Source organism: Delphinapterus leucas, chromosome 6 (assembly GCF_059928025.1).
Source record: "Delphinapterus leucas isolate spDelLeu-1000000601 "Yukka" chromosome 6, BTC_Dleu_Yukka2, whole genome shotgun sequence".
Taxonomy (NCBI): Eukaryota; Metazoa; Chordata; class Mammalia; order Artiodactyla; family Monodontidae; genus Delphinapterus; species Delphinapterus leucas.
The window spans coordinates 119,169,086-119,191,497 of NC_143134.1; the positions used below are offsets into that span (position 1 = coordinate 119,169,086).

The window sequence follows — 22,412 nt, forward strand, 5'->3', positions numbered from 1 at the left end:
TGGATGGGAATGCCCCCTCCATCAGCCCTGGGCTCCTGGTCGGGGGAGCACCAGGCTTTGGGTTTGGGTGTGTGACTGTGGCCGCGTTACCTCCACCAGAGCCGCCATACTGGGGGGCCGATAAGACCAGTGGCCTGCTGGAGAGGGTAGCAGGAGAGAACGCCAGCTTGCCGTGCCCTGCCAGAGGTGAGGCTGCGCCCTGGGCTGGGAGGGGGAGAAGACCCACCCATGTTTCAGCGCCCTCGGTCACTGTGGGCAGTGCGCGTGGGTCTGGAGGCTTATGGGGTCCCCACTCCTGTCCAGGACCATGCCAGGCACTTCATCCCATCAGCAGCCCTATAGGATGGGTATTAGCATTAGCTCTTTTTTTTTAAATTAGGGGCAATTTAGGCCCGGAGCGGTTAAGAGGGTTGCCTGAGGTCACAGCCAGAAGGTGACTCAGGGAGTACAATCTGCTTTACCCCCAGCCCCGAGTGCCCGTTAAACCCTGGGCCCCTCTGCGCCTGGGGATTGTAACAGCTGGGGCTGAGGAAGGCCCCAGGGTCCTAGGATCGGTGCTTGGTGGCCCCGGCCTCTCCCCAAGCCCCAGGCTTTCTCACAGGGCATGGATTCACGCAGTCTTGGGCAAACCAGTCCTTTGGGACCCCCTTTGGGCTACAGCACAGTGTGGTGTCGAGATAGCCACCCCTGGGTCAATTGCCCGGTGCCGGGCAGTTCACACCTCCTTTCTGAGCCTCAGTTTTCTCAGCTGTCCAGTGGGGTCACACCTGTCCCTCCATACAGGCCCAGTGGGCCCAGTGGACAGCAGGAAGTTTAGGTCCCAGCACCGTGCCTGGCACATAGTAGGAGCTTGCGGAAATGTGTTGAATGGGTTCTACTGTTCTGTAAAATCTCCCTGTGGCACCCAGTGGATCCTACTGGCTGCCAGAGTCGCTTCTGGCTTTGGGTCAAAATGGCCAAAATGTCTCCCCTGTGCATGGATGGTGCTGTCTAGAAGGGCAGGTGTCTGGGTGTCTAAGAAGCAAGTGGTAGCTTACAAAAAGCCTGGCAGGAGCCAGGAGAGCTGGTTGTAGTCTGCACTGCACCTCCTCATGCCACGGGATCCAGGGAAGTCCTTGGAATGGGACAGAGCTAGGGCCAGGTAGGAGGCAGGTGGGAGCAGACCACCTGGAGGGGCCATCGTTCCGCTCTTGACCAGGGCGCCACCTTGTGTCAGTATCTGGTAACAGCAAGGAACCTGTAGGGCCCTCCCGGGACGTGGGAGGTAGGAGGTGGGACCACCAGCCCCGGCCTCCTGCCCTGATACCCCACAGTCACTCACAACCCCAGCATCAACCCTGGTCAGCCAGGGGCCTGTCCTCTGAGCCTGACTTCAGCCAAGTCAGCATAAGCCAAGTCCCCTCCATCAAAACTGCCTGTCCCCGCCCCGCGCCCCACCTCACCCCCCTTGGCCTTCTCTTTTTCAAGCAGGTGGCTGCCCGGTGGGCAGTGTTGGGCGCTGGTATTCACCAGCCATGTGACCTTGGTCTCGGAGGGCTCTGAGGGAGAAAGGAGAAAGCCTGGAGCACGGAGGGCGTGACCCATGGGAGCCCTGGTACCTGCAGTGGGTGGCACCACCCGCCTCCTCCTCGTGGGGTGGGACAGAGGCCAGGAGCCTGGCCACCAACGTGCTGGTGATTTTGGACATTGCTCCTCTCTTGGTCTCTGTGAAATGGGAGTGGAGGCAAGATGAGTGGTTTTTCAGCAACAGCCCCGAGTCCCTGGAGTCTCCCTGTCACAGAGCAGTGGTGCAGTTTTGTGTGGTTCGAGCTCATTTAGGGGTTAGATGTTTGCATTAAAAAAAAAAAAAAAAGCTTCCAGGGTTCAAAACTCAGTACCCCTCAGGGCTGGCAGCTCTGAAGTCCTGGTCTCTGGGTGGCGGGAGGATGGGCTGGGGCCTTTGGGAAAAGATGAGGAACTGGGAGAGGCATGTGTGTGTCTGTGGGCTGTATGTGTGTATGTTGTGTGTGTGTATTCACACATGTGTCTCCATGCTGGGGAGCAGCTGGGACTCTGCAGCAGGCATCCTGGGCAGACACAGAGGAAACAGCAGAGGGTTCTATGAGAAAACAGACACAGGGGATTAAGTAGCCCAAAGATCACAGAGCATGGGTGGCCCTCCTTTTCCATCAGGGCCAACAGGCAGAGTCCCCAGCACTTAAGCAGGAGCAGTCAGTACAGGGTGGGGTGGGGCAGGGGCCCTCCCGAACGAGATGACACCCAGGATGCCCCGGATGTGCCTCATCTTGATCGCAGCCCCATTCCCCCCAGATGGGGTGTCTCACCCCTCCCTCCGAAGGTGAGGATAAAAGAGCAAGTGAGGCAGAGAGAATGTGCTTACAAAGAGCCCCGAGCTGCCAGGGGAGTCGGCAGATCAAGTTGGGTTGTGGTGCATGATAATTGGTATTTAGCAATGATTATGACCCCGATGGGGAGTGATGGAAGGGCTGCAGGCTGCCTGCCCTGCAGGCAGGGCAGTGGGTAAGGGCTGCCCTTGTCCTGAGATCACTCAGTAAGTCTGCAGAGTTGGGGCTCACGTGACCCAGGCCCCGCTGTGACCACTGGGCGCCATGCCTCATGGGCACGTGTGCTGCTTGGAATGCTGGGTCATTCCTTCAACACCGATCTGAGGACCTACTGTGTGCCCTGGCCCAGTGGGGAAGCTGTTCATCCCGCACCCACTGTGCGCCGGGCCGTGTGAGCCGACAGCCTGGTGGCAGAGCCAGACGCTGCACAGTCCGACGTGTGAGGAGTGTCGGAGAAGGGCCTCCAGGGGGACTGCGGCGCTCATGGTGGGGCTAGGGGTGTGTGGCCAGCGGTGTCCGCCTCATGCCTGTGAGGGGAAGCACAGGCCCGGTCCACCTGGGGCCTCCACCATTGATGCGCGGATCCGATGGGACAATATGGGTACTGAGCACGGCGGGCTCATTCATTCATGTAGCACCTACTGTGTGCCAGGCGCTGGGCTTGCAGCTGGGGGTGCAGCAGGGAACAAAGCAAAGACTTCAGACCTTGTGGGGGGAGACAGACAATAGGCCAAAAAAAAAAAAAAAGTGCATCTTATGTACATTAGAAAGTTGGAGATGGCAGGCAAAAGAGAAAACACAGGGCAGGTGAGGGGGTTGGGAGTGCAGATGAGGTGGGGCCTCTGCGAGGGGAACCAGAAAAGGCTCTGGCCCCTGTGCCTGTGGCCCTCGGGCCGCTGGGAGGCCATGTGGACGCACAGCGCTGGGTGGGGAGGTGGCAGGTGTGTGAGCACCTGCTGCTCCTCTAGCCTGGGGGGCAAGGAGGTACCTGAGACGTCCCCCCGCCGAGGGTCAGCATCACTTGCACGGGGGTGGGGGCAGTGTGGGTGTGGACAGGGAAGGGGACAGGGTTTCGTGCTGATGACTCTGTGCCCTGCCAGGGACGCCCAAGCCGCAGGTCACGTGGCGGAAGGGCCCGTCCTCAGAGCCCCTGCGTGGCCGGCCGGGCCTGGCAGTGCTGGATGAAGGCTCTCTGTTTCTGGCCTCGGTCTCTCCCACCGACGGTGGAGACTACGAGTGTCAGGCCACCAACGAGGCGGGCTCCGCATCCAGGAGAGCCAAGCTGGTAGTCCATGGTGAGCAGGGACCCCAGAGCTGGGGAACGGCTTGTACACACCTCCCAGTGGTACGCATGGATGCCTGGGTGGGGCAGCGCCAGCTCCCCAGCCTGAGAGCTCACCACAGGGGAGGCCGCAGGTCCCTGCCCTCCCCGACCCCGTGCTTGTTGGGGAGGGCTTGAGGGTGTTAGGAAAGTGGCAGGTTGCATGGGCATCCCCTTCCCCAGAGAGACCCCCACGGAGACAGTGTAAGGAGAAGAACCTGGAACTCCATAAATGGCTCTAAAATGGTCTAGTGAATTTCTTAGAGGCTCACTGATGGGAGATGAGAGTCCCAAAGCCCACCTCCCCCTGAAGCTGCCGAAACTACCCAAGGTTCCTATTCTTCCCTGCAGCAGGAAGAGCTTCCCACAGCTCCCGCCCCGTACCCTCCCCCCGCCCCGGTGCTGTGTGCAGGGGGAGGGAGCCCTTCTCCTCAACACGGGCTCATGGAGGGGGTGGAAGAAGCAGTTTTATGGTCCTCAGGGAGCACCTTCCGCCTCCCTGTAAGCAGCCACCCCAGCTTGCCGTGAAATGACTTGCCTGGGAAGCTTGTTTCAAAGACATACCTAGGCCCCATCTTCAGAGATTCTGACTCGGGGCGGGGGAGGGTACCCCCCTAGGTGACCATGACAGCAGTTTGGGTGTACAGCCAGATGGATCCCGGGGGTCCCGCATCTTACAAAGCTGGATGTCAGAGCCCGTAGACAGCTCCTGGGCACGACCAGCGCGAGGTCCCAGGGCGAGGCCGCTGTGGCCATTCCCAGGTCCATGTGGCTCCTGATGGCCACATCAGGGGCTGGGGCGGGCATCCTGGAACCCCAGAATCTGGGGAAGGGCGGGAGTTGGGGCTGCCCGTCCCGGTGGGGAAGAGTGCCCCAGGAGGGGTCCGGGTGGCCGTGGCTGTCCTGGGAGGGGGCAGCTCCTCTGCTTCTCTTTGCTCCCAAGTGCCCCCCAGCATCCGGGAGAACGGGCACAGGGCAAATGTGTCAGGCATGGCCGGGCAGTCCCTGACGCTGGAGTGTGATGCAAATGGCTTTCCGACCCCTGAGATCACGTGGCTCAAGGATGGGCAGCAGGTGGGTGTCCCCTGGGGTGGATGGGCTGTGGGTGGGATTTGGATAGGGTACAGACCTTCTGGACGGGTTCCTGCATGTGTCAGGTGTGGCGGGGAGGCGTGACAAGTGGCAGGTGTCTTTGGGGATGCACTGGGACTCAGGGCCATGGAAGACCGTGGGCCCACGATGAAGCCTGAGGGGCTGCCTGGTGGAGAGGGCACGGCACCGTTATGGGAATCAGAAACCCTGGGTTCCGGTCACCAGCCAGCTCCCTGGGCCTCAGTTTCCTCATTGCTGATGGGGGATGCGGGGTGGCCAGACCCCGCTCACGAGCTCCCTCTGGCCTCTTCTGCCCAGATCCCCGAGGTGGGCAGCCACCGCCTCCTGGACGGGGCCCGGGCCCTCTACTTTCCCAGGATCCAGGAGAGCGATTCTGGCCTCTACTCCTGCAGGGCCGAGAACCAGGCTGGGACCGCGCAGAGGGACTTCGATCTCCTTGTGCTCGGTGAGTGAGGCTGAGCTTTCCCAGCTCCCAAGTGTGTCTGGCCCTGCAACCCCTCCCCTTTTAGGTGGGGCGGGGGAGGGAAACTACCGGCTGGGAGCCGGGGGCATAGAGGGGCGCATGGCAGACCTGGTCCCTGTCTTCACATAACTATGGGAGCAGACATTAGACAATCACATCATTAGCCTTGTAATTACATTATGCATTATGTATGTGCATTATGTGGTATGAAAGAGCGGTGCCGGCAGCTGAGGACGCACAGAGCAGGGGCCGATCCAGCCAGGGGTTTGGGGGAGCTTCCCATGAGGGCCGGGTAGGAGAAGGGAAGGGTGACCAGGCAGGGGTCCTGCACATGCAAAGGCCCTGCAGCAGGCGGGGCTTGTAGGGGTTGAGGATTTTTCTCCCCCCACCCTTTCTCACCCCCAGTCCCACCTTCCGTGCTTGGAGCCGAGGCCGCTCAGGAGGTGCTGGGCCTGGCTGGTGTAGGGGTGGAGCTGGAGTGCCAGACCTCGGGGGTCCCCACACCCCAGATGGAATGGACCAAGGATGGGCAGTGAGTGACCCCCCGACGGGTAGTGTTGGGGTGGAGCCTCGGCCTGGGCTGGTGGAGAGGGCCTCTGGGGAGATGGAACTCTGCAGGATTAGAGCTCGACAGGCATTGCACGAGCCAGCCAGGGCCCAGGCAGAGGGCGGTGTGGGGCACATCCACCCCCCAGCCTGAGATCACCCAGGTGAGACCCTGCTTTCAAATGGCAGGGTTTTCTCATCACTTAGCCAGCCTTCCTTTCATTTTTAAAACTTTTTCAAAGGTGTTTTTTAAGGTATTTTAAATTTTAAGGAATCAATATGATGTTTACCATTCCAAAGTGCACAATTCAGTACGCTGTGTTCAGTACTAAATACAAGTACATCCACAGTGTTGCACATCCGTCGCCTCTATCTGGTTCCAGAACATTTCATCACCCCCACCGGAGGCCCTCTACCCATTAGCACTCACTGCTCTGTTCCTCCCCCGCCCCAGCCCCTGGCAACCACTAACCTCCGTCTCTGTGGATTTCCCTATTATTTCATATAGATTTCATGCAGTCATACATATGTAGTCTTTCGTGTCTGGCTTCTTTCGCCTAGCGCACAGTTTTCAAGGTTTTTTCATGTTGTAGCAGGTTTCAGCACTTCATCCCTTTTAATGGCTGAATAATATTCCATTGTAGGGATGAACCACTTTTTGTTTATCTGTTTGTCCATTGATGGGCACTTGGGTTGTTGGCACCTATCAGCGACTGTGAATCTTCCAGGCTTCCGTTTCCCAAGCAGCAGGCTCCCCTCTGTGTAGCCTGCCCCTGCCAGCTGGCCTTACTGACAATCTTGACCATCTTTCCAGACCTGTCCTTCCGGGGGACCCTCGAATCCAGCTGCAGGAGGACGGCCAGGTTCTCAGAATCACCACCAGTCACCTGGGGGATGAAGGGTGGTACCAGTGCGTGGCCTTCAGCCCAGCCGGCCAGCAGGCCAAGGACTTTCAGCTCAGAATCCACTGTGAGCCCAGCCCCTTCCCGGCCCCCACCACGGGCTGCCCACTGCATGGAGGGAAGACGAGGGCACAAACGGGGGCCTATGAGGAGCGAGCCCCCGGTTCAGTAAAGCTGGGAGGGCGGTGGGGTGGGGTGGACCGGGAAGAACAGAGGGAATCTGGCCCAATGTTTCCCAGATCCCACTGTCCCCATCTGAGCTTCACAAGTTTTCCTATTCCTGATACCACTCAGGGTGATTGTTTAAATCAAGTCACTTTTCTTTACACCGAAACTCATTTATGTAAAAGGATGCGTAACACGTCAAAGGGAAGTAGGAACCAGGGCTGCTTGGCCTTTGTGGGAGGAAGCTGTGAAAACAAATGCAACCAAGGAGGGATTTTGGAAACCCTTAGGCGTGAGCTGCCTGCATGTGGTAAAAAGGGCAGAGTAGAAAGTTCTAGAAAGGTTACGAACATAGTCGCACCAAACGTACCAAACAGCGTTTTCGTTTGTCATAATCAGGCAGGAAGGAGATTTGGGGAGGGTGTAGCTCTTCTGTTACGAGATGCATGCCCACGTGCCCTGAGGTTCAGCTTAGGTACCACCCATGGTGTGTGACCTGCCCCGTAGGAACCCCGGATCCAGTTCGGCCTCTCGTGTTACAGATGGGGGCACTGAGCCCCAGAGAGGGGAAGTGACCTATGCGGGTCATACAGCGAGTCAGAGGCAAAGTGGGGTCCGGAGCCTGACCTGTGGCCCCTCCCCCGCTTTCTGCGCCCCTTGTGATGGCCGGGCTTGCCCCCCACGTCAGCGTGTCCCTGGCCGGTATCTCCTGTCTGTCCCCAGAGCCCCCCACCTCTCCTCCCACCCCTGCAGTAGAATCCTGTGACATGTGCGGTGCTTGTGGCCCACAGACAGGTGCATGGGGCTGCAAGGGATGGGACACCAGCCACCTCGGTGCTGGGCAGGCTCCCTGTGATTGCCCCCCACCCCTCATTGTCCTCAGCACCTCCCACCATCTGGGGCTCCAACGAGACAAGTGAGTTGGCCGTCATGGAGGGCCACCCCATGTGGCTCCTGTGTGAAGCCCGAGGAGTGCCCACGCCTGACATCATCTGGTTCAAGGATGGGGACCCCCTGCTTCCCAGTGCCGGGGCCGTCTACACCAGGGGTGGCCGACAGCTGCATCTGGAGAGGGCCCAGGGCTCGGACACTGGCATCTACACCTGCAGGGCCAGCAACCCCGTGGGGGTCATGGAGAAGGCCACCCGGCTGGAGGTTTTCGGTGAGCGGTCCGGGGTCACAGCGGGAGCAGTGGTCAGCTGGGGCGAGTGGTGGGAGGGAGTCTGGGCCGGGATGGCCTCCATCTGGCTCTAAAGGTGGGTGAAGGGAGCAGACAGAGGCCCAGGAAAATGCGAATGAGGGGTTACCCAGGGAGAAGGGTCGTCTCAGCTCGTCCAGCCTTCCTCAGGCGGGTGAGGAAACCAACGCCAGGGGAAGGGCCTGTCTCGGGGCCCCAGCGGAGCCGGGTCGAGAATCCAGGTCTCCCCCCTCGTGGTTTAGGGCTTCTCAGGAACTTGCGCCCACACCCCCACGACCACAGCTAATAACTAACTGCTGTTAATTAGCCACACACTGTGGTCCAGACCCCCTGGGGCTCGTCACAGTGCTAGCTAATTTAATCGCGGCACAGGGACTAGGGCCCTGGTCCCCCCACTCATGGGTGAGCGTGGTGGGTTCTGGGGCTGGCCCAGGTCACCCCGCTGGGAGGTGAGAGGACCCAGTTCCTACCTCGAGGGTCTGATTTGTGCTCTGTTAACCTCAGCGTTGGCCTGCCTGGAGGGGCTTGGCTCTGAGGACATGTGAAGAACTCAGAGGACAGGGTGTGTGTAGGAGGGCAGGGATGGGTCTGAGCAGACGAAGTTTAGAAGGCAGAGTGCAGCCTGGTGGGGTCATTCTGGTCCCTCTCGAGGAATCAGCTCCGGAGCTCTGGTCCCCAAAGATACAAAGGGCTTGGATGCTGGAGTCCTGGGGACCCCACAGGGAAGTTGAGGTGTGTGGGGTCTACGGGCAGCAGCCAACTCCGGGATTCTTATTCAGGGATCTGAGAACCTCCTGGAAATTGATGGAAAATGCACGTGTGTGTTTTCATTATATTTTCAGTGGGGCTAGTGACCCAGGCAATGTTGAGAAGCCCATCCCGTTCCCTCATCGCCCCATGTCTCCTGGCAATGACTCTGTGGGCTTAGCAACTTGGGGGCCCTCCCCAAGGGGAAGAGAGAAGCCCCCGCCTCTGGCTACACCCTTGGCCATCACTGGCTGAGTTAGGAGCCCCCAGAGGCCGGGCCGTCTGGGCTAGGGTCTGCTCGCCTCCTCAGGCCAGGGAGGGGACCAGTAGTAGGAGTAGAGGCTCTGGTCTTGGGCTCTGGGGAACCCATCCTTTTGGGTTAAGCAGATCTTGAGACCTACCGTGTGCGGATACTGAAGACGCACAGAGACAAGTGTCGTTCTGCTCAGGCGGAGCTCACGGGGGTCGCAGGGTGTGGAGAGAGGATGCAGGCAGTGTAGGGGGTGGGGATGGCACCAAGGGCAGAGGAGGGAGAGAGTGCTTCCAACCAGGGTGCCGGGGGAGGTGATGTCTGAACAGGGGTTCCAGCTAGTGGAGGGGAGGAGAAGGCATTTCACATGGGTTGGGGTCTGTGAGGGACTTAACCAGGCTGCTGGTCCCTGAGTACCCCCTGCCTCTTCCCTAGTCCCGCCCACCATCGAGGGCGCTGGCGGAGGGCCCCGTGTGGTGAAGGCCGTGGCCGGGAGGCCCTTGGCGCTGGAGTGTGTGGCCAGAGGCCACCCACCCCCCACCCTCTCCTGGCACCACGAGGGGCTACCCATGGCGGAGAGCAATGGGACGTGGCTGGAGGCGGGCGGCGGCATGCTGAGCCTGGAGAGCCTGGGGGAGGCGTCTGGAGGCCTGTACAGCTGCGTGGCCAGCAGCCCCGCCGGGGAGGCCGTGCTGCAGTACTCCGTGGAGGTGCAGGGTGAGCCCAGGCCTGCCCCACCCGAGTCACCTGGGCCGTGGACCCCTCCTCCCACACCCAGCCTGCTTCTTCCATTTCACGGACACTTCACAGCCATTAACCCTGGATAAGGCAGGGAACAGGGAGACGGGACTCCTGAGCCCTGGGTCTGGTGGGAAGACATTGAATAAACAGACCGATCCTGTGGGGAGGCTGAACTTGGGTGGTCCTAGAAGGCCTTCTGGATGAGGGGCCGTTTATGGGAGTGCTTGAAGGGTGAGGGGAAGCTTGGGCCTGGCTCTGGTGGCACTGGGACTTGGGAGGGCTGTAGGCCGGGATTTCCTCAGCTCCAGACACCCAATGGTGGCCCCTGCCCACAGTGCCCCCACAGCTCCTGTTGGCTGAAGGCTTGGGCCCGGTGACCACCCTCGTAGGACAGCCCCTGGACCTTCCCTGCCAGGCCTCAGGCTCCCCAGTGCCCACGATCCAGTGCGTATGGGGTGGTGGAGGCCAGAACTGGGGGGCTGGGGGACAGGCAGAGAGCATGCTTTGGGGGTGGGTGGGGACAGGAGATGCTTCCCCTCCCAGGAGCATGAAAGAAGCCATGGAGCCCGGGACGTGAGGACAGGAGAGAGATGCTGCCTGGCCTCTTGGCCTGTCCTGTTGCCCCTACCTTCTCTAGCCTCAGGCTGACCCGTTCCCCTCCCCACACACCTTAGCTGGCTGCAGAATGGCCGCCCAGCCGAGGAGCTGGCCGGGGTGCAGCTGACCTCGCAGGGGACCACACTGCGCATCGACCACGTGGAGCTGGACCACGCGGGCCTCTTCGCCTGCCAGGCCACCAATGAAGCGGGCACTGCAGGGGCTGAAGTGGAGTTGTCTGTGCACGGTGAGGGCAGCCTGGCATTCTGGGGCAATGAAAGCCCGAGATGCCGGGGTGGGTGAAGCCAGCCTGACAGACATGGGAAGGGCATGGAGCTGGTCTTCTCTGGACAGCGTTCCTGGTCTGGACTTGCCAGCTCCCCAAAGAGACACAGGTGTGAGAGGGTGGTCTCAGCTGCTCACCACACTTGTCTACAGGCCTTTGATCCCCTCCCTAGCCTCCCCCCTGACCCCAGCTCATTCTCTTTATGCTGACCACGCTGAACTTCATTCAACTGTTTAAATACGTTGGCTTTCTTACCTCCAGTCCTGCAAATGCTGCTCCCTCTGCCTGGAACATTCTTCCTCTTTGCCTGATTAGCTCCTCCCTATCTTTCAGGTCTGTCCTAAAAAACACCCCTTCCTCCAGGAAGCCCTCCTTGATTCCACCATGGTTATAATCTGCACTGCCCAGCCTCTCGTGGCCATAACCCCCCACCTACTGTATTGGGATTTCTCGTTTGGCTGTTCATCTCCACTGCCCAGCTTGGGAGCTCTGAGGGCAGCACAGAACTTTCTCTGCTGTGTCCCTGTGCATAGTGCAGTGTGGGACACAGAGTAGATGCTCAGTGCACATATGGATGGATGATGGATGGATGGATGATGAATGGGAGAATTTGAAAGGGAAAGACTAGCTCTGCCGGCTCTCAGTCTGGTGCTCTTTACCCTAAGGCCAGGTATCTGGAGGGTTGAGTGGAGGGAAGCTAGAGGCCAGCCCTGCAAGGCCACTCCCTCCCTCCCCAGGCATTGAAGAGGTTTCTGGGTGCCCACTGCACCCCTCCTGACCCTGACTGGGCCTCCCTGCCTCTCCCTCTGCCCAGAGCTCCCGTCGGTGGTCATAGTTGGGGGTGAGAACATCACAGCCCCTTTCCTGCAGCCTGTGACCCTCCAATGTGCAGGGACTGGGGTACCTACCCCAAGCCTCCGCTGGTGGAAGGATGGTGTGGCCCTGGCAGCCTCGGGGGGGAACCTGCAGGTACGTGCAAGGGCCCCAGGGCTGGCAGGCCAACCTTGCACAGGGGGAGGGGCTGCTTTTTAGCGGCCCCGGGGAGCCCAAGCGGAGCTCTGGCAGCCTGGGGGCAGGACAAACAGAGTCCACTCATCCTAGAAATGCTCGGTGGACCTTGGGGTGCTGGGTGTGAAGCAGGAAGGGAGCCCTAAGCCTAGTTGAGGTCCCCGGAGTTTGAGCTCTCAGAGGGAGAAAATGGGGGGAGGGGAGTATCCCCAAGACCAGAGGGATCCCCTGGAATCCGAATGTGTGGCTCAGAACTCCAGCCGGAACCAAGCTTGTGCCCATGCCTCACGTCTCCTGCGCTGGGGTCAGCAACAACCTGGCCACTTGCCATGTCCGTGTTGCTCTGACCCCAGGCCCCACCCACATCCTGGCACACACCTGCCGTTCCTCCTCTCCCCCAGATCGAGAAGGTGGACCTGAGGGACGAAGGCATCTACACTTGTGCTGCCACTAACCTGGCTGGGGAGAGCAGGAGAGACGTGGCGCTCAAGGTGTTGGGTGAGGATGTGGGTGGAGGCAGAGCCTGGACCTGGGGTGGTGGGTGGTTGAGGGCCCGCAGGGCTGCCGTGGGGGGTTGGGGACGGCTGGGGGTTCTAAAATTAATGTCACGTACTTAACTTTAGAAGTAGAAAATCATTTGCTCTGTGGTCGCTTTTGGTTGTTTTCTGCCGGATTTTCAGTGGACAGCCTTGTTCTAATTCATATTTATCTTTCCTTGTTCTATTCATTTGGGGGCTCATTTAGGTCCTTGTGTATATGGGCAAATCCTTGCCCTTGTCACTCCTCTTGGCTGCCTGGGGTCCACCTCCCCAGTGTGCCTGATGCTGGCTCTTCCTGGGGGGTCGGGTGCCTGGGTTGTCCTTGTTGCCCAGCCCACCTTGGGAAGGCTGGGGAGGGGCACTGGGGAGGCTGAGATGAGCCACCCAGAGCCTGTACCCCCTCCAAGCCGGGGCTCTCCTCGTCTCCCCTAGTGCCCCCCAATATCGAGCCGGGCCTGGTCAAAAAGGCAGTGCTGGAAAATGCCTCCGTAAACTTGGAGTGTCTGGCTTCAGGCGTACCCCCTCCTGGTAAGTAAGACCCCTCCTCTTGGCTGAAAGCCACCTCCAGCCAACCCCAGTTCCCCATCCAAAGAGGCGGGGCAGTGCCGCAGGCACCACTCTGGCTGTGGACAAAGCAGGATGAGATCATCAGGCCTTCCCCTTCCCTCCCCAGCGTTCCCCTCTTCCTTGTCAACAGCTGTTTATGCAATGCCCATTACATGCCAGTCACTGCCAGGGCCCAGAGCCTTTGCACTGGTGTCTGAAACAAACCTGCCGGGTTTCTGCTGAGTTTGTGGCTTCACGGGGCCGCCCCGGGGCTGGCGGTGAGAAACAGGACGTCCATCTGGGCCTCTACTCTAGACCAGCAGTTGAGCAAAGGTCTGGGAGCTAGGGCTAGGTGTGGGTGCCCGGCAGACAGGATGGGCCCAGGAAGGGGGTCCGTTTCCTGTCCCCCATCTGAGCCAGCTCAACCCTGCTTTGCCTGGGGTGGTGAGCCCTGGAGGTATTTGCCCTCTGCCATGGGGAAACCCTCTTCTGGGCTGGACCCCGGCAGGAGGTAAGGAAGTTGAAGATACAATCGGTCGTTACTAATTTATTTATTATCTCTTTATTAACTTTATTTTTAAAATTTATTTTTAAATTGAAGTATATTGGTTTACAGTGTTGTGTTAATTTCTGCTGTGCAGCAAAGTGACTCAGTTATACATACATATATATACATATACACATTCTTTTTTAATATGCTTTTCCATTAGGGTTTATCATAGGGTATTGATTATAATTCTCCGTGTTATACAGTAGAACTTTGTTGTTTATCCATTCTATATACGATAGCTTACATCTGCTGACCCCAACCTCCCACTCCGTCCCTCCCCCAACCCCCTTTCCCTTGGCAACCACCAGTCTGTTCTCTGTGTCCACGAGTCTGTTTTGTAGATAGGTTCATCTGTGTCATATTTTAGATTCCACATATAAGTGATATCGTATGGCGTCTGTCTTTCTCTTTCTCACTTCACTCAGTATGATAATCTCTGGTTCCATCCATGTTGCCGCAAATGGCATTATTCTGTTCTTTTTTATGGCTGAGTGGTATTCCATTGTGTATATGCACCACATCTTCTTTACCCATTCCTCTGTCGATGGGCATTTACGTTGCTTCCACGTCTTGGCTATTGTGAATAGTGCTGCTGTGGACGTGGGGGTGCACGTAGCTTTTTATAATTGGTCCGTATTTATGAGGCTGTTGTTTTGGGGTATACCGTGTTCTCCTCTAAAGATCTCCCTCGTGGGTGGTCTCCTGGCAGGGGGAGGACGGGAGGGGCTGGGCTGACTTTGACTCTCCTTGCTCCTGGCTGCCCCAGCCTGCATCCCTCTCTGCCTTCGGTTCCATCTCAGACAACGCCGCCCTGTTCTGCCCCGCTTCCTGGAGAACACTGGCTTTCTCCAGTGCCTGAAATAAAGGCACACCATGTGGCCACCCAGGAAGCCTCTCCTGGATGCCCATGACACAGGGCACAGTCTGAAGGGCTGGCAGGGACCCTTTCATCTCTCTTCTCTTCACCAGATATCTCCTGGTTCAAGGGCCACCAGCCTGTCTCTGCCCAGAAGGGAGTGACGGTGTCAGCTGGTGGGAGAGTTCTCCTCATTGAGCGAGCCCGACTTTCTGACGCTGGGAGCTACCGCTGTGTGGCATCCAATGTGGCGGGCAGCGCACAGCTGCAGTATGGCCTACGGGTCAATGGTGAGCTGCCCTGAGACTAAAGGGATCCTTGTCCCCAAAGTTGTCTTCCATCCATTTGTCCCTCAGTCTGTTCATCCATCTGTCGTCCATCCATCCTTCCTTCCGTCCATCATCCATTCATCCATCCTTCCTTCCTTCCATCCATTGATAATTTACCCATCCATTCTTCTATCCATGCATGGAAACACCCAACTGTTCTTCCACTGATCCAACCATCCATCCAGTCCTCTGCCTATCCACCCATCCATCCATCTAACCATCCATTTATTCAAACACCAATTCCTCCATCTATCGAGTACAGGCGTACCTCAGAGATACTGCAGGTTCATTCAGTTCCAGGCCACCACAATAAAGCGAATATCAAAATAAAGCAAGTCACATGAATGTTTTGGTTTCCCATTACATAGAAAAGTTCTGTTTACACTATACTGTAGTCTAGTAACTGTGCAGTAGCATTATGTCTAAAGAAAGTACAGACTTTAATTTAAAAGTATTTTATTGCTAAAAAATGCTAACCATCATCTGAGCCTTTGGTGAGTCGTAGTAGCAACCTCAAAGATCACTATAACAAACAGAACAGTAAGGGAAAAAACAAATAGAACAGTAAAAGGGAAAAGTGCAGTGAGGTGAAGCACAGTAAAACGAGGTGTGCCTGTACGTGCTCTGGGCACACGCTGGGGCTGCAGCCCTGAACAAGACGGACCCGGGAGCTTTCAGTCTAGTGGAGGATACAGTAACTGGATACTTACCCAAAGTACTGTTTCATGACGATTGTGATAAGAGCTAGGAAAAGTGAGGTACAACTGAATGCCTGGAACTGGGGCACTGACCTGGCCTGGGGGATGCCAGGAGGCATCTTGGAGAGCTGGATGCCTAAACGGAGACCGTGTGCCAAATGCTAAGGCTATAGAGAATTTGAGAAACTGAAAGGAGGCTGGGGGCTTGGAGCTGACAGAACAGTGAGAGGAGGGGCCAGGGTGGTGCTGGGGACCAGATGGAGGCTGGAAAGATTGGGTCTTTATCCTGAGAGCAGTGGGTAGGTAGCTGGACAGGAGGCTGGGACCCTGGGTGTCATGGCTCATGCCTCCCAGATACAACTGAATCTTCTGACCATTTTCTGCCCACGAGGGGCTGTCTGGAGGCTGATACCTCTGAGTTGGAAAGCAAAACCTGCCCAGGGATTCTCAACCCTGGTTACCCCTACACCATCCCCCTGATAATGACCTCGTGCTGAGCAGAAGGTCCAAGTTGAGGTGCTGCTTCTGCCAGTTCCTAGCTGGTCAGCCCTGGGCAGGTGACTTCCCTCTCTGAGCCTCAGTTTCCCACCTGTGGAAGCCTCATGATGGAGTTGGAAGGGTGAGATGAGCAACCTCAAGGACTGTGGAGTGCTGCACCCATGTTGGGAGTGGCTGTCCCTAAGCTTTTGTTTGTGGCCGTGTGCTCCCGTGTGGGTACCCAGCCAGGGGCCCTGCCTGCTTCACCCACAGCGGGGCTCAGCCTGTGCCCTGTGCCGCCCTCACCCTGCAGTGCCTCCGCGCATCACTCTGCCACCCAGCCTGCCGGGCCCCGTGATGCTCCACACCCCGGTTCGGCTGACCTGTAACGCCACGGGAGCCCCCAGCCCCATGCTGATGTGGCTGAAGGATGGAAACCCTGTGTCCACTGCAGGGACCTCTGGCCTCCAGGTCAGTAGGGGTGGGTGGCCCTGACTCGCCTCCCGGGTGCCTCAGTAGGTGCTGGGAGCAGAGGTCAGGGCCTGGGAGTGCCGCGGGGAGAGGGAAACAGTGATGGCCCAGGATGGTCGACTGGAGGGAGGAAGGGGAGATGCTGAACGGAGTCTAGAGCCAGGTGGTCTCCAGAAACATAATGCACACCACCAAGGTGAACCGAATATGTAATTTAAAAATTTCTAGTAGCTGCATTAGGAGGAATAAAAAGAAACCAATTTTAATAATGCATTTTAAGGAATTCCCTGGTGGTCCAGTGGTTAGGACTCCTTGCTTCCACTGCAGGGGGCACGGGTTCGATCCCTGGTCGGGGAACTAAGATCCCAAAAGCCTCACAGTGTGGCATAAATAAATAAATAAAAGTGTCCTTTGGCTATTTTATTTATTTATAAATAAATAAAAAGTGAATATTAAAAAAAAACTGCTGTATAAAAAATACATTTTAGTTCGCCCAGTATATCCAAAAAGTATCGTTGCATCACGTGATCAGTATAAGAAATCATTAACCAGACATTTTTGTACAAACTCTTTGAAATCAGTCGTGCATCTTACACTTGGGGACCAGCCCTATCTCAAGGGCTCCCTAGCCATAGCCCCACTCCAGGGGACTCTTTCCCAGGACAGATGTTATTCCCCACCAGCCAGCAGAGGTCCTGGGGTCTGGGTAGAGCTCGGGGTTCCTTTGCATTGTGGCGGGCCCCGGGGGTCTGGGACAAGCTGCCCGCTGTGCCTGCTAGCAGGGCCTGACCTCACGTGGACTTCCTTCTGGGTCACAGGTCTTCCCTGGGGGCCGGGTCCTCACGCTGGCCAGTGCCCGGGCTTCCGACTCCGGCAGCTACTCCTGCATCGCCATGAATGCGGTGGGCGAGGACCGCCGGGACATCATCCTGCATGTCCACGGTGAGTGTCAGGCCCTGGACTTTGCCGGGTGCAGGCCGGCGGCTCAAGAAGGTGGGGCTGGGGCATCCCCGGGGGTTGGATGTGGGAGGTCTGGCCTGGGACTGTGTCTGCCTTCATGTAGGGGTCAGTTGGACCCCCAGAGCCCTCTCCTAGAGTGTGAACTCCCCTGTTGTGGACAGGTGGGCGGGTGGGCCCTTTCCTCAGTGGTAACATCTGGTACAACTAAAGCACAAAATCATATTCAGACTATTGATGTTGCTATAATGCCCACCCTATTCAGGTTTGGGGGCCTCCTCTAAAGGTCATCAAGGGGAGGACGAGAGGGCTGCAGCTCAGGGGGTGGGCCCTCATCCTAATGGTGACTCCCCATCCCTGGTGGTTGCTCCTGGCTGCTGAGACAGCCCCTGCCCCGCCCCCTCCCGCAGTGCCCCCAAGCATCCTTGGAGAAGAGCTGAATGTGTCCGTCGTGGCCAACGAGTCAGTGGCCCTGGAGTGCCAGAGCCACGCTGTGCCCCCTCCCGTGCTGAGCTGGCGGAAGGACGGCCGCCCCCTGGAGCCCCGGCCTGGCATCCGCCTCTCCGCCGACAAGGCCTTGCTGGAGGTGTGCGGCCTCCCAGGCCACCAAGGGGGCCCCCACTGTGAGCAGAGCTGAGCCCTGAACAGGGCGGGCTGAGGTGCCCCCGTGAGCATCAGTTCGGCTCACTGTGACCTGCAGGCCCCTCCAGTCCCAGGACCCATCAGAGCTGCTTCCAGCCAAACAGGGATGGAGAGCGAAGCCCCAGGACTGAGCCCTCAGTGGCGGGGTGGGGGGGCACTTTCCTCAGGACCCCCACGAGTTTTTCACTCCTTGTTCGAAAGCCTCCTTGCCTTTGGGCATTTAAGGCCCTTCATCTGACCCAGCAAGGCAGGGGTTAATTAGGGTCAGGGACTCTGGAGTCACAGCCTGGATTTAAAGTTTAGCTCCACCTCCTCCGGACTACTGCACCGTTGGGTGGTCGTGTTCTGACCACCCTGGCCTCTGCTCTCTCACCTGTGAGCACCTGTTGCCTTTCTTCTGGGGTGCCTGGGAGAGTCCTAGAGAATGCCTGTGAGGCCCCACCTGCCCCAGAGCACAGCTCGTCCATGTCAGCTGTGGGAGGGCCGTACCTCTCCAAGGCGCAGGGAGAACCCTCCACTCCAGCCTGTTCCTCTTTCTCCCACCCCTCTACATCTTGTGGTGTGATCATCCCCAACTCTGAGCCCCTTTCTTTGGTTTCCTCTGCCTGGAATACCGCCCCCTCCTTCCCTTCATTCTGCAAAGCCACAGCCTAGCTCCCTCACCCCCCTAGGTCAGGATCTGACCCCTGAGGACAGGGTCCCCTCCGCCTCCTCCTTGGAACAGGACTGGGCTGTGGATGTGAAGTGGGGTGAGGCTGGCAGGGCCACCATTTGTGCCCGGTCCATGTCAGGCCACCAAGGCCCTGGCTTCCAGAAACTTCCAGAAACTTCCCGGTACAAGAGGCGCAGCAGGTGCTACCACTGCTCCGTGGTTCCGGGTGGGAGGGGGGACTCAGCAACGTAAAGTGACATGCCCAAGGTCACACAGTCTGTCTGGGCGTAATCCCATCTGTGCCGCCCCCGCTGATGGGTTGTTTTTGCTCTCGGCCAGGTGGACAGAGCCGGGGTGGTGGACGCAGGCCGCTATACCTGCGAGGCGCGGAATCAGGCAGGCTGCTCGGAGAAACACTACAACCTAAATGTCTGGGGTGAGGTTCTCCTGGGCTGGGCTGGGGTCCCTCCCCCTGCCCCTGTGAGGGCTGGCTCTCAAGCCCTGGGGTTGGGGCTGCCTTGAGTGGGCTCTAGGATACAGCCCTCCTCCACCCCACCCTCTCCGCCACGGGGTCCCTTTCTTATCCCAGCCCACAACTTCCTGCCCACCTCACCTCCTCTCTTTCACTCAGTCCCTCCAGTGTTCCCCTCACCAGAGCCTCGCACCCTGACTGTGACCGAGGGGCACCCCGCCAGGCTGTCCTGCGAATGTTGGGGCGTCCCCTTCCCCAAGATCTCCTGGAGGAAGGACGGTAGGATGGCTGACCTCGCCCAGCCCTACCCTCATTGCCCCACCCAAGGAGGCTGCTCCCTGCCCTCGCTGGGTGCCCCCATTCTAGCTGAGTTGGAGGTGGGTGGGCTTACAGCCCTAGGGGGTGTGGGTGCTGGTTACAGAAAGCCCTGCAGCCCCTCCGCAGCCAATGAGAGCTGGATTGATCCTCAGGCCTCACTTCAGATGTCTCTTCTTCCAGGAAGCCCTCCCTGACCTCCACCCCAGTCTAGGCCTCCTTGACGCCACCCCTGTATGTTAGCTCATCATATTACCCACCTTAGTCCTTCAATGTCTGCTCCTCCGTGAGCCCGTGAGCCCTGGGAGGCACTGTCCGGGAATTCAGCAGTGGCTAAGACAGTGCCCGGTACAAAACAGGTGCTCAATAAATATTTGGAATTCATTCATTTAACCAGTATTTGTTGAGAGCCTCTCGTGCCAGGCCCCATTCTAGGTGCTGGACGTACGGCAGTGGATTGAGGCAGTCAGATAATAAATGAGAAGTTAGTATAGGCCTACCTCGTTTTATTGTACTTTGCTTTACTGAGTTTCGCAGATGTCATGTTTTTTATAAATTGAAGGTTTATGGCAACCCTGCCTCCAGCAAGTCTATCAGTACCATTTTCCCAACATTTTCCAGCATTTGCTCACTTTGGGTCTCTGTCACATTTTGATAATTCTCCCAATATTTATAACTTTTTCACTATTATAATTATGTCTGTTATGCTGGTCTGTGACTAGTGATCTTTGATATTTACTATTGAAAAAAGATTACGGCTTGCTTGAAGGCTCAGATGATGGTTAGCATTTTAAAGTATTTTTCATTAAGTTACGTACGTTGTGCTTTTAAACATAATAGTGCACACTTAATAGACCAAACATAATTTTTATATGCACTGGGAAACCAAAAAGTCACGTGACTCGCTTTATTTCGATATATGCTTTTTGCATTTGTCTGGAACTGAACCTATGATATCTCCGAGGTATGCCTGTAACTGACTTAATACCTGACATGATAAGTGCTATGGAGAGAAATAAAAGCCAGGAAAGGGGAGAAGTCGTGAGGGGGGAGGGAGGTGGGATTTGCAATTTTAAGTTGGGTGGCCAGGGACATTTGACCAAGCAGATGTGGAGAAGGTGAGGGATGGGCATGAGGATATTGTAGGGAAAAGCATTCCAGGCAGAGGTGATGGCAGGTGCAAAGGCCCTGGGGCAGGGATGAACCAAGCATGTTTGAAGAACAGCAAAGAGGCCAGTGGGGCTGGAGCAGATTCAGCAAGGGGACGGTACCAGGCGATGGTCACCTGTGCGATGGGGGTGGATCAAAGGCTGTAAGGATCTCAACTTTTACCCTGAGTGACATGGGGCTTCTGGAGGGGTCTGGTTTGTACTCTAGATGGTTCCTACCAGCATGATGAGAATAGAGCATTGGGAGCAAGGGTGGGAGCAGAGTGGCCAGTGAGGGGGCTCCTGCAGGGACTCTGGACAAGAGATGCTGGCACTTGGACTAGGTGGGTATCCATGAGGTGTTGGGATGGGGCCATAGTCTCGATGCATTTCAAAGGTGGTGCTGGCCGGATTTTCTGACAGCTGGGATAGGGGGCTAAGAAGAAGGAGGGGTCGGGGATGACTTTTGGCGTGGTAGTCAGGAGAGTGATTCTGCCATCACCCAGATGGAGAGGCTGCAAGGGCAGGTCTGGGAAGAGAGGTCTGGACTAAGAATAAATCCCAAAGTGACAAGTCGAGATCACCAGGGGAGAGAGTGTGGACAGAGAATAGAATGTAAGAGCGAGGAAGAATGTCATGTGGCCACCTAGTCTCCTCCCCCTGCTGGGACACATGCTGATGGATGGCCAGAGCCCAGAGGGCCGCTCTGCTGTGAACAGGTGCAGGATGTTGGAAGTTAGTGTTTAATCCAGTGCCCCTTGGTTTACAAAATCCTCCCCTGCATCGGGGTCTCCTTGCTGCCAGGTGTGCCAGCTGCTTGGTCTCCCTCCCCCATCTGTGTAGCTAGATGGATGGGTCATTCATTCGATAGCCTTCACTGAGCGCTATTGTATGCCAGGCTCCAGAGAACCTCTAAGGATCCCAGGGGGAAAGTGAGGCAGGGTCTGCCGTCCAGGACAGCCCACACCAGGACAGGATTTGGACGTGCCACCTGCAGGCTTATCTGTGTTGGGGAGAGGCTCAGTGTTATGGGAGCTCAGAGTGGGTTCCGGGATCAGATTTGGTGCTCAAGGAAGGCTTCCTGGTGGAGGTGACATCTAAGTGGGCACCTGACGCATGAGCAGGAGCTGGCCAGGATGGATGAGAGGACAAGTGTTCGAGGTGGAAGGACCAAGGACCAGGGGCTTCTTTCTCATGCATCCAGGTCAGCCTCTGCCCATGGACGGGGCCGGCCTTGGGCAGGTGTCAGCTGTGGGGCGGCTGCTGTATCTAGCACAGGCCCAGCCGGCCCAGGAGGGAACGTACACCTGTGAGTGCAGCAACGTGGCCGGAAATAGCAGCCAGGACCAGCAACTGGAGGTGCTTGGTGAGTCAGGCTGGGATGACCTGAACCAGGCGGAAGGGGCCAGATGGGGCCCAAAGGGCAGGCAGCCAGGTGCCCTGGCAGGGCAGACCTCACCCCAAAACCCAAGCAAAGACAAAACAGGGCTTATGAGAGCACTGTCCTGTTACCCCTTAGCTCTCTGGCCTTTCAACTGCCCCCTACCCCCAGCCAGCTTCTTACAGCTCCTGACCTCAGCGTGAGAGAGGGGGCAGCGTGATCCCAAGAAGCCCCCAATGGTCCAGAGGGGGAAAAAAACACAGCTTGGAACAGTTGGAAACTAAAGAAATGTAAAATTGATATGAAGCTTCTATATGTGATGGAAACGTAAGTCTCCATCTACTTGTCCTGCCGGGATGAAATTAAATATCTCAACCTTGTAAAAATCATTCTAGAAAATAAAACCAAAAAAATGCTGTTCAGCATCTTGGGGAGAACCCCACCTGTGGAATAATCCCTCACCTTCGGCCAGTCCTAACAGCTGTTTAAGTTCCGGGAAGCCTCTGGTTTCTAAGGAAGAAAACCTCTCACAAATCTTCAGGGCTGTTTGTGAGCTCGTTATCCGAACGGCAGGCCTTCCTGTGATTCACAGGGTGTGGGAGAGGGAGCCATGGGGTACTTTTCTGACCCCATTATAGAGATGCAAAGTGGAGGCCCAGAGAGGTGAGGTCACCTGGCTGAGGTCACCTGGCTGAGG

At 57.3% G+C, this 22,412-nt stretch overlaps 1 protein-coding gene across 1 annotated transcript in view; it reads left to right on the top strand.

Moving 5' to 3' along the window:
* The window catches only part of HMCN2 (hemicentin 2), a 156,346-nt gene that overhangs the window by 70,394 nt on the left and 63,540 nt on the right, over window positions 1-22,412 (top strand). The window contains exons 25-44 of the mRNA XM_089913870.1: window positions 100-186; window positions 3,446-3,640; window positions 4,610-4,740; window positions 5,077-5,224; window positions 5,648-5,774; window positions 6,603-6,757; window positions 7,739-8,017; window positions 9,486-9,767; window positions 10,127-10,235; window positions 10,466-10,635; window positions 11,489-11,643; window positions 12,084-12,180; window positions 12,654-12,749; window positions 14,287-14,463; window positions 15,991-16,148; window positions 16,967-17,090; window positions 17,516-17,691; window positions 18,739-18,835; window positions 19,031-19,150; window positions 21,539-21,700. Of these exons, the coding sequence (XP_089769996.1) occupies window positions 100-186; window positions 3,446-3,640; window positions 4,610-4,740; window positions 5,077-5,224; window positions 5,648-5,774; window positions 6,603-6,757; window positions 7,739-8,017; window positions 9,486-9,767; window positions 10,127-10,235; window positions 10,466-10,635; window positions 11,489-11,643; window positions 12,084-12,180; window positions 12,654-12,749; window positions 14,287-14,463; window positions 15,991-16,148; window positions 16,967-17,090; window positions 17,516-17,691; window positions 18,739-18,835; window positions 19,031-19,150; window positions 21,539-21,700 (3,045 nt within the window). The remainder of the gene's footprint in view (window positions 1-99; window positions 187-3,445; window positions 3,641-4,609; window positions 4,741-5,076; window positions 5,225-5,647; window positions 5,775-6,602; window positions 6,758-7,738; window positions 8,018-9,485; window positions 9,768-10,126; window positions 10,236-10,465; window positions 10,636-11,488; window positions 11,644-12,083; window positions 12,181-12,653; window positions 12,750-14,286; window positions 14,464-15,990; window positions 16,149-16,966; window positions 17,091-17,515; window positions 17,692-18,738; window positions 18,836-19,030; window positions 19,151-21,538; window positions 21,701-22,412) is intronic.